This window comes from Ruditapes philippinarum, unplaced genomic scaffold (genome assembly GCF_026571515.1).
Source record: "Ruditapes philippinarum isolate M1 unplaced genomic scaffold, ASM2657151v2 ctg4441_1_1_1_1, whole genome shotgun sequence".
In the NCBI taxonomy this organism is placed as follows: domain Eukaryota; kingdom Metazoa; phylum Mollusca; class Bivalvia; order Venerida; family Veneridae; genus Ruditapes; species Ruditapes philippinarum.
In genome coordinates this window covers 103860-121037 of record NW_026855311.1, presented here as the reverse complement: position 1 = coordinate 121037, position 17178 = coordinate 103860, and the positions used below count along the sequence as shown (strand labels likewise).

The window sequence follows — 17178 nt, the reverse complement described above, 5'->3', positions numbered from 1 at the left end:
TTTTCTCGTATGTGATATAGTATTTAATAATTTTGTCTCAGCTATGTATATACTTCCTATGCAGAAATCTCTCTCTCTCTCTCTCTCTCTCTCTCTCTATCTACCCTACCCTACCCTACCCTACCCTACCCTACCCTACCCTACCCCTACCCCTACCCCTACCCCTACCCCCACCCCCTACCCCTACCCCTACCTACCTACCTACCTACCTACCCTACCCTACCCTACCCTCCCTACCTACCCAGAGCTATATTTAATTGACTTATTGGAAAATTAATATACTGTTATTTTTTGAATTGCTTCAAAACCTTGTGTTTACATTCCGAAAAACCATAACACCTCATGTTCAAACTGTAGACGAAAGTTTCTGTTGTAAAATGTAACAGCATTCGGCAAATCAACATTACACTCAAACCACCATAAAACCGATTGCATTCAACTTCTTACAGAAATATTTCGAGAAATCAGGGTCGATTTCAATATTCACGGTAAAATTGTCAGAAGTGCAATCAGGGCAGTTAAAAGGAAAGGAGCTTTATACCGAAAGAAAAGACCATTTCAAAGCGGTAGTACTATGATAAAACAATTTGTAAAACATGGCCTTCTTAAATTTTTCGATAAACTTATAAAGATTGCAATTTATTGTTGAATATGTTTGCATTTCATTTCCTGCAAAATTCTCCAGTTCGCTATTTATTACCATAGGGCGACACGAATGACCATTTCGTGTAGACAAAAAATACTTCTGTAAATAGATTTTCAGACTTTCACAATTTTAAGGCTTTCTAGATATTTATAGCTTTCGAATTCACGTGAGGCGTGAAATATGTCCCCGTTCTCATTCATTTATATGACATGCTGCAAATCACCGAAGAGGAAAGCAATATATGACTTTACTTATTAGAAATCGGGAGGAGTTCTTGATTTCGAATTTATTTTAGCTGTAAATCGAAGGGATTAATTAATAAAAATCATAATAAGTATACAATGGAGAGAATATGTGTTTGATTTATGTATGATAACTAAGGTCTTATATTTGCTTTTCGAATAGCTGACTTCTATTGAACGATTGTGAAAAAATTCAAGAATTAAAGAGTTTGTTTATACTTTACCTATATCTATGCAAATTATGTTTTAGGTAATAGCTTAATATTGAAAGAATTATTCTTAATTCACATCCGTATCCCTTTTGATAAAAATCAAACCATTATCATATACCGTTGAAGTAAGCAAGACAAAAATATATATTTTCATTAATATAATGTTAATTATTGACAATTTCATTAATTAACTACACTTAAACTGAAAAAATTAAGTACTAAGTGAACAAAAAAAAAAAAAAAAAAAAAAAAAACAACAACAAAAAAAACGTGAAATTTCATTGTTGTGAGGTATTGCAAATGAGATTCTTGTTTTAAAGATGTCTCGGAAACCTACATTGCATCAATTTAAAATGGCGACATTTTTGCTAAGAAAAAAAAAACAATAGCATTTCATAATGGCCGAGCTGGAGAGCCAATCAAAATCTCCAATCTGATAATGGCCGAGTTTTCTCAAAAAGGCCGTACTTTGTGCATTATAGCATTGTTTCATGTTCATAATGTCACTGAGTACCGCTCAAGCCGGTGCTAGGGGGCGTGAGGGATGTTGCACTAATTCATTATCCCTCATGTACAGGCTCAATCAAACCGAGTCTGTAATTCTCTTGTAATTTTGTTGTGATTAATGCTTACGAGAGATCACTTTGTTTCCAGATTTTCATATAAGTCATATATTCGAAGAGAAAATTTGCCTTATATAGAAAAGTTAATTAATAAAGTAAATTAAATAAATAATAAATGCACTTATTATAATGATAAGGTTGTTGTTTACATATAAAATAAAAGTAGAAAAGTAAATAAGACTTTGTGTTATACCTTTGCTAGTTTTCTGGTTTTTCTCTTCATCTTTATTTTCTTGCAAATCATCATGAACATTTTCGGCAACTTTACCTTGGAATAAAATGGAACATATGCTATGTACATAACCAATAGTATACAGTAGAGAGGATATTTGTTTGATTTATGCATGGTAGCAAAAGTCTTATATTTTCTTTCAAATAGCTGATTTGTTTTGAACGATTGTGGAAAACTTAAAAATAAATTGTTTATCTTTTTTTCTTAATCGATCCAAATTGCATAAATAGCTTATTCTCTATAGAATCTTTATTCTTTTTAACTTTTCAACTTAAACGAAAAAGTAATAAAAACACCAAACAAATGTTCAAATGTAAGTGGCCTTCATACATACGCACCAATTTTAATATATGACTTAAGTAATTATATTTTTCTTAATTTACGCGTACAATAATTATCGGTAATTGTTTTGGTATATCCGATATACCACTTGTTTTAAATGTGTAATTGAGAACTCTTTTAGTGCTAATTATGTGCGTTAGCTTCGTTCATCCGTTTAACAGTAGGCCTGAAATTGTGTCGTTCATGCAGTTTATAAACGAAATTAGATCTTATAGGATTGCATATATTTACGTCATCAATAAAATTTTCCGCGGAAATTACCGATCGTGTTACGAAAAATAACGACTTTCTTAATTACACATTTGTCATACAAGAACACCGTGTTTACAGTGTTTGGAATTTATGTTTATCAAAATTTATTAAAGACAGAAAAATATGACTTTTCTTGGCCAGAGACCTTTATATTATATTCAGTCTAAAAAACTGCAAAGCCATTATAGTTTATATCAGTCATTCTTCATACATTTCTATATGTAATAATAGTATCATGATCTGTAAACGATTGATTTCGACAAAAAAACTTTTCATATTACTTATTTCAAAAATATGTTTAAAGAATAGATAAAAAAAATAATAAAAGAAAAAAGAAATAATAATAATAATAATAATAATAAATAATAATGATAATAATAATATTTATAATAATAATAATAATAATAATAATAATAATAATAATAATAATAAGCCAAAGCCGCTTGCAGACTATTATATCATATTTCTTGACACCGTTTATAGGTCTTGTCTATATTTTGGCAGGTGCAGGGAAAGCATCAATTCAGACCCTTTTATTATTGTGTCACGACATATGGATATTGTGTGTATGCATCAGTTAACATTTAGGAAATATAATACAATACCTCTCTTTTTGTGTGTTGTTTCTTTCCATCCGCCTAGATAGTACGTGTCATCTAGAAATTCATAATTGAATTTCACTGTAAAGTGCTTATTTCGTGTTGACTTGATCTGTGTGCATTTATCAAATACCACCTTGGCAACGTCTAGCAGAAACATCGTTTAAAAACATATATAAAGTAAATTTAACAAAATATGAATGCTTAACACAATAAGGAAGTGACAAACAAGTAAATTGTAAGTCTCGGCAATGCCGCCAAAATAAAGTTTGTTATATGGCAAATAAGACTTTGTAAATTATGATATATTATGTAACAAGTTCAACGTTATTTGTCATAGAATGTAAAACAAAATGTTACTTACACTTGACATACTATACAAAATGTAAAAAAATGACCTTTAGTGCATGAAAACTCAAAGTTAATGCAATGACTGTCATCGACATATAAAAAGGTAAAACAATAGCAACTGACTTGTAAACTAAAATAACATACCAGGCATTTTTCTTATAAGCTTCCTCATTGGTGTATCAACACACTTAGAATCAGAATCATCATGTTTTGATCTAGACCGCAGCATTATCTTCCATTTTTCAGAATCTTGCGTTTGAAAGATGGCGTAAGCAATTTCTCTGAAAAATATAAAACAGTGGTTGAAGTTCTCCAAAGCCCAATGTCAAATATTTGCAATGGACGCTGTTCATACGTAATGATGAAACCCATAACATAGTCTTCTTGAGATAGTTTATGGTACAGAAAATGCAATTATAAACGAAGTTAATTATACCACCTATCATCATCAGCAGCAGTCGCAGTAGCATCATCATTATCAGCTTCATATAGCAACAAGTTACAACAAAATAAAAAAAATACTTACACTTGATTTTCATTAATCGCCAGATCCAAACAATTCCAATAAAAATTTTCAAATTCAGCTTGGTCAGTTTTGTCAAGCAACACACGAAACACTTCAGAGTGACCTTTCTCTGCAGCATAATGTATGGGTCTCATCTGATTTTTTAACAAAAAGACTGTTTTTATGCGTTTTCGAACAAATCAAATAAATATTTTTGTAATGTTGTATGTTATATTACGTGTTATGCATTTTAAAGAAAAACTTATTAATCTGAATTTTTATTTATTTATTTATTTTTTTTTTTTGAAAAAAAAAAAAAAAAAAAAAAAAAAAAAAAAAAAAAAAAAAAAAACAACAACAACAAAAAAGCAACAACAACAAACTGAAAAGATGAATTGTAATAAAAGAAATATTAAATTAGGAAATAGATCTTGATTTGAGTGATCTGTGTTAAAATATAATATGGAGTTCAGATGCGCAGTAATATAATATGAAGACCTGAGTGATTAATTAAAAAAGAATCTGAACTATATACCTTGCTATATGTATAACACAGAACACTAAAAATAAAGATCTTTTCAATTCTAACACATTCAGAAAAAAGTATAGCTGGATAATATGTTTGGTATGTTTGGTGTCGCCTCAGAGTTTTTTTTATTAGCAACGTTCTTTTATAGTTCTTAAGCGAAAAAAGGCTTTGTATAGAGAAATAAGTGATATTTAACTGTTTTGTAACATTGAAATAGTGTCTTTTTACGTTTTTTGCATGCGCTGTCTAACGCTGCATTGTGACGTCACGTTAACAACACTTATTTTATGATCATGCGAGGTTTGTGAGAAATTTACATCAGTTAAGTAAAGGCACACTTGGAGTGTGTAGCGTTTATTTTTTGGAGAAGAGAATAGTGTTGTTTTGAAGGGAGTATTGTTGATTTGTTGTAGTTGGTTGAATTTATTTGTTGTGATCTTAGTAGATCTGGGTTCATTTGTTGTATTAGGTTGTTGCATTCTATTTGGTTGTCGAGTTATTTTTTTTGTAAGATGTATTTGGTTTTAATTGGTTGAGTTGTATTGAGTGATTTTGTCTTGTAAAGATTCTTATTGTTGATGCTTTGGTTTTATAAGATATCTGTTAATATTGGTTGTTTGGTATAAGTTGTTTTCTGATGCTGATTACATGTTGTGAAGTTAATATTGTTGGTTGAATGCTTTTTGTTTATACTGTATCTTAGAGTTTTGAAATAATTATTTGCTTAATGTAGCGATTTTATTATCTTATTTGGTCACAAGTTTTGGGGACCATATGCCGCTTTTCATGGAATGGCACTAACGTGTCACATTGAAGGTTCCATGATAACCGCCATATGAACACATCTGCGGATGTTTCAAAATTCTAAATTTGACCAGTTCATGTTAAATGTTGAATTCTGCTTAAGCCGGTGCTAGGGGTCGTGGACGGTAGTTTGCACTTGACAGTACCGTCCATGAACAGGCTCAATCAAACCGAGCCTGCAACATTTTCAATTTTGCCGCGTTGAGCTTTCTTTAGGGATTCTTATTTCACTCTATTTTAGAGCTTGGTCTCGTCAGGTGTTAAGTATTGCGTCGTATAAAAGACGTCTACGTGAAAAGATATTTTGTATAAGTGCTTAATGAATGATGTGTGTTGGTTTTGGGTGTAAATAATGATCGGAGTTTGTTGTATTTATGTATTATATGGATTTGAGAAAAAGATTAAGAATATACATAAATAAATAGTGTAAACTAAATTATTTCGTGATAGTTATCAAACTGAGAATATTTTCAATTTATATCAGGCGGTGCTACCTGCTCAGCCTCCATATCGTGGAAATTGTTATAGTTTTATTACTAAATCCTTCTGAAGATAAAATAACATCAAAGCAGTCATTCTCCTGAAATAGTCATATGATTACCCAATGACAAAATCGAATAAGAGGGTCATGGCAATACCTCCATTTTCTTCGAAAAAGCGGACCTGACAAACAAGATAAGGGTATTAGACAAATGACGCCTTCCCAAAACAATTTTTCGCTGCTTTTTAGTTCCTTATGAGAATATATGTATTTTGTTTACCTTTTCTTTATCTTCAAAATTAATATCCGCTTCGTTTTCTATCAACTTATTTGTACATTCCAATAGTCCTTTTTCGGCTGCATAGCTTATTGGCGTTCTATTGTGCTTGTCTCTGTAGTTGTACAATAAATTGGACAAAGGCAATGTAAAAATATACGTTATTAAATTGCTTAATCACTTAAACACACATGAATATTAGTACTAAGTAATAGTTGATTACACGACATGCCATTCCAGACTGAATCAGATAATTTACTTCCTATCACAAAGCGTTCAATGAGACAATTTCGGCAAAATTATGATATTAGTAATGTGTTGATTGGATTATAAGTGACCTTCAAACGGAAGTCAAATAAACATTAAAACATATTATAGGGATTGAAAGTGCTGCTCTAATAGCGTGAAAGCGGCGTGGTATTCTTTAAACAATATCATATACCTACTTGATGTTTACTTTTGCACCTGAATTAATCAGGATCTCTACGACTTTCACATGTTTCATTGCGAAGAAAAGTGCTGTTCGTTTCGACTCATCTTTAAGGTGTTTCAGTCCTGGTCCAGATTTAAGCAACTCTTCAACAACTCTTTAAAATACAACGTTAACGTGTTATAAGTTACCACATTAAATTTTGATAAAAAAAACGAACAAAACACAATTTGAATGAAGGTTTTAATCTTCAACAAAGATCACAACAAATTAATAGAAGAAAGACATTATTTTTAATGAATATGGACATTTTTTAAAAAGATAAAATTTAAGTTAATAACAGCATGATTGTTTTCTCCCCACTCATAAAATACATCTGTCAAGTTGACAATTCTATATCATTCCATTTTTATTTACATGCTCATCCTAATACAGAAATATAAAAAAAACTTGGATGAGAAAAAAGTGATTGGAGATGATGTTAATTTTCATAGAACAGAAAGTTATGCCCATGGACCTTTACTGTTTTTGGCAATGTAAAATTTAGCTCAGCATTTTCTGTTCATTGCTTGGTCAACTATTCACAAACAGTATCACAAATAAACCTATGTTTTCTTTTGGGTGAACCCGGCCAATCGATGACTATGGAATATCCAAGCGTAGCAGTTAGCCAATTTGAACAAAACTGTAAACACGTGTATGTTCCATATACTTAGTGAGCAGGATTTTTCGGCCAAAACATTATGCAGTATTATAATTATATTGTCTCCCGATAAATAAACATGGTACCTATTTCATAGAGCTTAGTTATAACACCAGAAGGAATGTTTCATGAGCTACTGATGCAGTTATATTTTGGTGTCAATTTTATCAAGCGAGGCTGCTATGGGCAGATAGGGATGATGCCTTCTGACAATAGTATGTTATTTCCTATGACTACATTTGACGGAGGTTATTATTAATTTTGAAACAAGCGTTGAAATTCCTGTCCAAGATAAAAAAATATACTGCAAACTGTTTTATTTATTCTTTAATTTGACTTGGAATATTTGCCCCTTTTACAAAAACTGGGAAAGCTATTCACTTTGAAATATATGTTGACTATCTAGGGCAAGTAAAGCTGATTAGCACGTCTGCAGAGTTATGCCCGTTTTTATGTTGCTTTTATTCTACTAAACAGCACTTAGGAAAGCGGGGCGCGCTTGGGAGGCCTTGTTTATATCGAGTAATATGGTTACTTTTGACAGCTTTCGGATTTTTTTTTTCAGATAACAAAATCACAATTCTTTAATAAAGTGACTTTAGACCATTTTCTGAGAAATGCCCATATTTATAAATGTTTCAGTCTTGAATAAAAATCCCAATGTTATCGAAGTTTAGGGCCATTATGATATGATCGCAGTTTGACATGGTCCGCTAGTTAAGATATTTTGTTTCAGACTATTACATAAAATAACGAACATGAGCTAAGTAGAGAGAAATAAATAAAAGTAATGCTGTAATAGTTACGTCCTTTCATCAGAACGGTTCTCGCCAAATGAATATATTCATAATACAGCTTTGTTTATGATCGAACCACCCAACGTTCTATTAACTGATTAACTCGTTCGTTCAATGTCATTTAAAACTCACGGAAAATAAAGACATGAATTTCATTTGCTGGCAAATAAAGCTGACCACAAATTAGAATTATTGACCTGTTACTTTGTACTAAAAATACCTTAGATTTAAATGACAAAAACCCTTCCAGCTGAAAATCTTATTACCTTATACTTCCATTTGCAGCTGCTAGGTGTAGAGCTGTTATTCCATGTTCAGATTTTCTAAACACATCTACTTTACCAACGCTAATTAAAATCTGTTACAGTAAAAACAAAACTCGTTTTAAACTTTATATCTGATTCTAAAACAATTCCTTAATCCATTATACTGTTAAAATATATTGTATGAGTAATTTCATGAAATATTACATATGTAAGAATGGCTTGAAATATTCTTAAATGACATATAATAGATCTGATAACTAATATATTTATTAAGAAAATAACTGAAAGAACTGATTGAAAGTGTTTAAGATAGATATGCCTTTTAAATTGGCACTATAAGAATCTGAACAATTGGCAACATAGGTGAGCTATATGCCTTTAAAGGACACCTACATGCAAAATTAAAACACAATTTACCGTTTTGTTTACGTTTGATGGACACGTCTTTTAATAAAAGCTGGGATTTAAAAGCGCTCACTTTAATAAATAAGAAAACTCTGAATCTATCCTTTCCTTTCCTCTTATAATTTTCAAGAAGCAAATATTAATATTCAGCTAACAAATGACTGAAGCCAAAAGGTTGACCCTACTGGGGCTGGAACCCACAGCCCTCAGTTTTAATGCAGTTGAAAGTTTTTATAGCCTACTTAAATACTCTCCAAAGCGGATGTTATGCATTAAGATGGTCATATTTTAAGTCCCAACTATCACAATTCAAGACAACTGCCAATACAATGTCAGTTTAAGGCACTATTTATCATCTGAACGATAGCCTATGAGTTCAGAATAGATCTTCATATGAGCCGTGCCATGACAAAACCAACATAATGGGTCTGCGACCAGCATGGATCCAGACCAGCCTGCGCATCCGCGCAGTCTGATCAGGATCCATGCTGTTCGCTTACCAACTCTATTACAAGTAGAAAAACTGATAGCGAACAGCATGGATCCTCATCAGACTGTGCGGATGCGCAGGCTGGTCTGGATCCATGCTGGTCACAAACGCACTATGTTGGTTTTGTCATGGCACAGCTCATATTAATTTCAATTTTATAACAAGCACTACTTACCTTCAAACAGTCCAAGTATCCTTTTCGCGCAGCGATATGAAGCGGAATCTTTATTTGTTTTTTGATGTCGTTACCACCATCAATACTCTGTTAATAGCCAATACATGCAATAATATATGATTAAGTAATTGAAGTACATTATCTTTTTTATTTCCATATCTTAATTGTATGAAGATTTAACATTATATCGATTTATCTATGCTTTTAAACAAACAAGAAATATTTTAAAAAAGAACTCGGCCGAAGAAAAACTTGTAAACTTGCATATGTAATTTCTAAGATTTCTTTACATAAAGAAATGTTAGCAATGCTTGCATAACCATAACATAATTGTTTCTTTTAGCTATGGAAAATAGCCCTTTTGTAAACAAAGAAATTAAATTATAAGCATATTGATATTGATGTATATTCAATATAGGGCAACTTCTTTTTTACAGTATTATTTAAGTTTTCCCTTTACTTGCTTTAACGTTTGACTTAATAAATTTTGTTATCATATACATTATTATTAATAAGAATCACATATGAAATATTGAAAATATGAAGAAAATTATACTGGATAGTGTAAAATACTTATGAAGTTTTATTTAAAAAGTAAAATATCAAACATAGTAAGAGCATTGTTAACCGGCCTTGGTTTCACAAATAACAACTGCGATAACACGAGATAGATCTAAAAATGTACATTTTATGTCATTGATGTATGTAAAAATTAATTTATTGCAATATTTATCTGTGAGTGGTTAATGAAAAGGTTTGAAAAAGAAATAAAAAGGGATTTAATAAATTTATTAAGTTTTGGAGACTTGTTTAAAAAATGTTCATTTTGAATTCAGAAAAAACATAAGTATCAGTAGAATAAATAATTGCGGTCTGTTACGTGGGGTGTTCAAATATGAATGCAACTACACCAATATCTCGCTTTTAACCACGTTTTGCACGAACTTTGTACATATATCGCATAGATGGTTATGTAAGCTCTCAATTGATAAATACATATGTAAATCAGCTATCTACCCGTGTATACTAAAGCTAAAATGGTTTGGAAAATGTCTCCTTTCACTGACCAAATACTGTCTTATATCAAGAATCGCTGTATTCTTGGGATACAAGCAAAAGACATATTTAATGAAATATGTCGTGCTTATGAGAATATGAACTTTCTTTTTCATCTGTCACACGGTAGTGTAAGAAATTTAAAAGTGATGCGGATTTAGTAAAAGATACACCCCATGCACACCGTCGTCTGAAAACTGCAACTTCGCCAAAAATGTTTGAAAAGTTAAAGGATTTGATTCCGACTGATGCAAGATTTACAAATTCGTATATAGCTAAATGTGATGGTATCTGTGTAGGATGTGTACAATTTTAAAACGTGATTTAAAATGAGAAGGATAAGTGCCAAATGGATACCCCATCTCCTTACAAAAGAACAAAAACTTGCCCGGGTAATAACCTCCAAACAATTGTTGAAACAGTTCCCTAAATACAACGATCTATCTTTCGCAAATATCATCACTTTTCTGAGCCCGAGCGAAAGAAACATAACAAAATATGGACAACCAAAGGAAGTCAAAGACCTTGCATAGCAAAACGCACCATGAGCGTCCAGAAGGTCATATATGTATTTCTTTGCACATCAAGGTCCTGCTATTCAAATTGCCGTTCAAAATGGTAAATCTGTAAATGCCAAGTTTTGCAAAGGCAAAGTCCTTTATAAATTAAAGAAATATACTCAACAAAGACAGAAACCTGACACTTTATTTCTTTTTTGTGATTTAAATCAAAACATGTGTAGTGAGTATTCATATACTATAGATACACTATACATGTTTTTTTGTTTTGACCGCGTATTGTCAGTAGAATGCAGCTGAGCGTAAAATTTTAGTTTTTGCTCGTGAACCCCGTGCATGCTAAACGATATCAGATAGACAGTAATGTAAGGCACTATACATGTGTTCAGTAACAATTTAGTGTAATTCACACCTAAAGTTGATAGATTTCACAATGCCACGTTTATCAGAAGCAGAGAGAAATCAAGCATTAGGAATGCTTCTGGGTGGGTCATCTGTTGTTGACGTGAGTAGAACGTTTAACTGCAGTCGCAAAACAGTTCATGAACTTGTAAGACGCTATAGACTAACAGGTGATGTGCACGTGACAGGTTCAGACCGGCGACCTTGGCCGCGCCCGCGTTTAACGTAAGTGCACTAACCATTCGCAATCGGGTACACGAAAACAACGCCCGATTAGAGCGCGACGCCCATATACAGGCGGTATTCTCACTTTACGCCATCGTCAGGCCCGTATTAGGTGGGCACGTGCGCACCGTCACTGGCGGCGACATGACTGGAATACTGTCCTGTTTTCAGACGAGTCTCGTCGAAAGGGCGAAATGTTTGCACCTGTCTGTGTTAGACAGCATGATGGTTTCGGTGGTCACGAGTCTCGTTACAATCTAAGTCATGCCGACGGCCGTGTAAAAATTTAACGTCGAAAGGGCGAAATGTTTGCATCTGTCTGTGTTAGACAGCATGATCGTTTCGGTGGTGGAAGCGTCATGGTATGGGGCGGGATAATGGGTGGACAAAAGACCCGGCTTATTGTTATACACGGCAACTTAAACGCCCAGAGATACATCAACGAAGTCTTGAATGCCGAGGCTATTCCGTTTATGCAAAGAAACGGTCCCGTTGTGTTTCAACAAGACAACGCCCGTCCTCACACGGCGAGGATAACTCGCGCTCGCTTAGCTGCAGCCAACGTCAATACCATGCAATGGCCAGCAATGTCTGCAGATATGAATCCGAATCCGATAGAGCATATATGGGATGTGCTTGGCAGAAATGACCGACGACATCACGCCCCACAGAATATCCTACAACTGACAAATGCATTGAAACCGGAATGGAACAATCTTCCAAATAACCTTGTTCAACGTTTCGTCAATTCTATGCGTCGACGAGTTGAAGCACTTCTTAGAGCCAGAGGTGGTCACAACCGATATTGAATTAAATGAAAGAAATCGCATGCATTTTAAAACTGTTAATGAAATGATTTAAACCTATCTGCACGTAGTCAAAACGTTATAGCCACAAAATTGATAAATTGAATTTGACACTTTCCTTAGAACTAACGTAATTTAACAAACTTAAATATAATTAATAAACAACAAAATGCATATCAATGTTGTGTATGCATCTTTTTTTCATGCCCAACATTCGTTTTTACATTTCCGTTTTCGATTTCCTGAAAATAATAATAAAATATACACTGTCGGGTTTCTATTTTTCCTGAGTGTATTTCAAAAACCGACGACCAACAACTAGTCCTGCATGACAATGCTTCGTCGCGCAAGTCGCCATTGTACGAAAATATCTGAAACATCAAAAAGCTGTCGACTTTCCTCACCCTGATTATTCGCCAGATCTTACCCCTTGTGACTTTTTGAGGCTCAAAAACACCTTGCTGGAAGAAAATATCAAACGCTAAAAAAAGTCTGTTCGGCTATTTTCCAGTGTCTGACCAGTTTACCCCAGAAAGATTATGAAAACCAAATTTGAAGTTGAATTAAAAGACTAAAACTTAGTTTATCACAAGGGGTGAGTATTTTGAAGGATTGAGATAATTATTTTGGCACTGTTTGTTATGCACTTTCTGAAAAATGACCAAGTTGCATTCATCTTTGAAGACAACTCGTATCGTGAAACACTGCGTTGAAAAAAATATTGGATCAAGACATAACTTGATATATATTCAAAGTAATAACTTTTCTGTGAAACCGGAATATTACTTATCGTTATTGAAACACAACTGTTGTGAGAATGTACTGCTATCATCATTATGCATTGACAAAATCAATTGCAATTGCATTCAATATTTGCCCCTTTTATATCTATTCCAGCAATGAATTGCCCAACAGGAAAGAAATTGATTTAAGTATAAACCTATATCTTATACATTTATGGTTAATCTAAACAACAGTGTAAGCCTACGTCTCATTTGTGAAAATTATCATAATTATTGTAATGTGTCCTCGATTGCCAGACCAGTTATGGGAATTGTTATATAAGAAAAAATAATATTATCTTTAAATGTATAATCATTTAACTTGCGCCCTACTATTTAATTCAATACGCTTATTTCAGAACAAAGTGACACACGTTAAGATACAACGTACTCAGATTCTGTAAGAAAGCTTATAAGCTTAGTTACCCTTAAACCAATCACTATCAAATATACCTGTTTATCTGGTAGTGGAGTTATCCTAAAAAGCGTATTTTCTCTTCCCGTCCCGTCTGGTATATTTGTTTCCTGTAAAAAGGTTAAATGGAAAGTAAAAGTAATACCGAGAATGTCACATTCAATATAATATTATTAAAGAATAACTATTCATAGTTTAAAAGTAATTACATTTAATTCTATTTATTTATAGTTTAGTTACTTGACAGAAGAAAGTGGCATTTACAAAAATAAATAACAAAAAAATGGCGTCGTTTAAACAACCTGACAACGAATAAAGGAACTGTCGATGGTGTTCCTGCATAGACGTTTTCTCTAAATTCGAAGTAACAGCAATTCGACAACATGTGTAATTATAATAATGGCGATTTAGATTTAATACATAATTGAGCCGTGTCACGACAAAACCAACATAATGCGATTGCGACCAGCATGGATCAAGACCAGCCTGCGCATTCGCGCAGTCTGATCAGGATCCATGCTTTTCGCTTACAAACCCTATAACAAGTAGAGAAACTGATAGCGAACAGCATGATCCTGATCCTGGTCTGGATCCATGCTGGTCGCAAACCCATTATGTTGGTTTTGTCATGACGCGACTCATATATTCAATTTCATACCTGTATATTCATTTGAGAAGACACACCACGAACGTTGATTAAAGAACGCTTGTGGTGACTTATTCTGATGCTGAAATATATATCCCTACTCGTGGCAAACTAATTCAAATACTCGTTTATAGGAATTTACCTTGCCGCCTGTATATTCATCGGCATCTAATAAACGCTCTTGTTCGCTAAGCAATCAGCGAATGGCATTTGGGTTAGGTATGGATATATGTTTTGTTCAGAATGGTCCTTTTGCTTCACATTGATTTTATGGTTAGTGTTATAACGAAAAACAAAAAAGACTTTATATAGCACATTCAAACGAAACGACTTGTAAACTAACTACATCTACTCACTTCAATGATGGTTTTTGACTCGGATCGTTCCCTATTCACAACTGTATCAGTAAATTTATTCTCTAGCAGCTTCTAAAAGAGGGAATAGATCGTATTAATTACATTTAAACTCATGTTAACAATATTTCGTTAAAAAACACGTTTATATTAACTAGAAAGCACGAATTTAATCTACAAATACTCTTTTAGCAATCTACATTGATTTTGAAACCTTACGTTTAAAACATCGACACTGTTATTTTCCGTGGCTAAATAAACAAGACTTTTTTCATATCCATCCGTAGCATTTGCTAGAAATGTCTCCTTATGTTTTTTTATCAGTTTTTTTGCGATTTTAATACTGTTGTGTTTTGCAGCTGTTTGAAGTAACTGCATATCAATGTTTTCAGTCCCACCATTATTGCTCTCATCGACTAGAAGATCGAACACTTTTAGACTGTCGTACCGAATGGCAGTCAATAGAGGGGTGAACTTTTTTTTGTCTGGGACATTTAATTTGGCCTCACTGAAATAGATAAAAAGATATGATTCATCATTGCATTTGGTTTTATTTGCTTGAAACAAGTTCAACGAAAACACGTCTCTCAGAATATTCTCTTTCAACTAAATGAGATTATCAAGAAGTTATGATTGACGTTTGTCTCTCTGGCCATGTTTTATAATTACCGTCATTGTATAGCGATAAAGATACCCTACAAGTGGACGAAAACGCTACGTGGATTTTAATGAGTAAAGGTCTTTCTTAGCAAATTTCAGTTTTACAATTTATTTTAATACTTAGGCCATTAATTTGCTTTGTACAAGGGTAATTCGGAAAGTCTGTATAATATTTTTATCAAGTGCCCAATAATCATGGGAACTAAATTCGTAACATTCATTTTTTATATCTTTTATGTACAGTTAAACAAATATACATGTAACCCAAACCCGAACAACAACCCAACATCAATACAAAATACTGTCTGTGTCTTCAAATTCATTTTTGTAAGTTTTAATAAACCAGTCATCGCTCAATGAGAATATCCCAAGTAAAATTCAGTAGCCGTATCAATTTTACCCACACAAGGCCACATAAATACTTGGATGTACTCTAAATTCAATTGAACTAGGTCCGGACTGTATGGCCGGTGATCCAAAAGCAAACACCCAAATAGTTATTTCCTTAGCTTTGTTGAATTGACCCTGTGTCTTTGTGTTATGTAAGTTATCATTGTATGTAATGTATAAAATATGCTTAAATTAAACGTGTACATAAGTGTACACATGGTAATGATAGTTTCCTTTGAAAACATCAACATGAGGCAAATGGAGGCAATGTGAAACCCTCGTATTTACTGATATCCGTATACTTTAAGGGACCTATTTCGAACTTCATGTAACGTCTCATCTCTGTAAGCTTTACACTCTAAAAGTTCATTGATGGTTTTTGTTTGCAGAACCTACATAAATGTGACCTGTAAGTTGCCTTTATTGCTAGAATAATTTAAATGGTCTGGCCAAAATTCAGGATTGTTATTGACTAAAAAAGAATAAAAGGTATGAGAACACAAATGAGCTGAATAGGCTATTCAGTTTAAAAAGTTGCATCACACCTCAATTTTGTTTATTTATGAGAACTGATTCCTTTAATGTTTTCTACGCCTGCCTAGAAATACCAGTTGAGTATATTCCTTGGATTTATTATCTTGTGATTCAGCAATATTGTTTCAATTTCATATATGTCTTCTTAATATTTTGAAAGGCCATATTTGAAAAGATATGGTCCTATAAAAGTGTGATATGCTTAACCTCAATTATAACCTTTTATTTTCAAATTTAGAAAATCTGGAAACAGTTCATCCCTCGTGGGCGGTAACAGCAGATTGCTATATATGCTGACTTATTTGGCGTCTTTTTATGAGAGACCGTGAAAGGTGCAAAACATGTCAACGACTCTTACCATCGACATAAAATAATAGTTTTATTCAGGTTTGCACAGTTAAAAGTGCATCCTCGAATCGAAGTTTTCATGTCATATGGCAAGGGTCATAAAACACCAAATAGATATCTCCAATGCTTAAAAAAGGAAATTCTATTGATACATATTATTTTTAAGCATTTACTGCAGTACAATTGTATCGTACTATTCTGATAAGTTATTGCACAACAAATCTTTTAGTAACAGTCCATCCCTAAAATAAGATCCGCCTCTAAAATACTGTAAGTTCAAATTACCAAATAGTTTTCATATTTATCAATATTTACAATGAAGAAAATCCTGTCTTACTTTTCAATTAGTTTCTTTGCAATTTCACATCTGTTAAGTTTTGCTGCGATATGCAGAGGTGTTTTTTTCTTCTTGTTTTCTTTATCTATCTGTTCATGATGTTTTTCAAGTAAGCTGTCAAAAATCTCTTCTTTTAAATCATCTTCGTAAACAGCAATATGCAACAACGTATTACCATCTGTATCTGTTTTCATCTTACTTTCGTTTGATTTCAGAAATTTAGAATAATCATCCTCACGTCCGTGTCTAAGATTCTATAAAGTAGTTGCGCAGAAATTGTTAAAATAAATTCGTTTTCATTAAACAAACTTATTACAGTTTCTCATTCTAAAATGAAATAATGAA

At 32.9% G+C, this 17178-nt stretch overlaps 1 protein-coding gene across 1 annotated transcript; it reads right to left on the bottom strand.

The window, feature by feature from the left end:
• Positions 1 to 1916: 1916 nt before the first annotated feature.
• Positions 1917 to 11708, bottom strand: LOC132742888 (transient receptor potential cation channel subfamily A member 1 homolog; the record flags this gene model as incomplete). Its single annotated transcript, XM_060731390.1, has 9 exons — positions 11691 to 11708; positions 9362 to 9448; positions 8292 to 8383; positions 6542 to 6682; positions 6099 to 6210; positions 4026 to 4159; positions 3644 to 3780; positions 3155 to 3295; positions 1917 to 1991 (listed from the first exon to the last, which is right to left on the bottom strand). Coding segments are annotated over exons 1-9 (937 nt in total), but the record flags the coding sequence as incomplete, so codon positions are not given.
• Positions 11709 to 17178: the final 5470 nt, after the last annotated feature.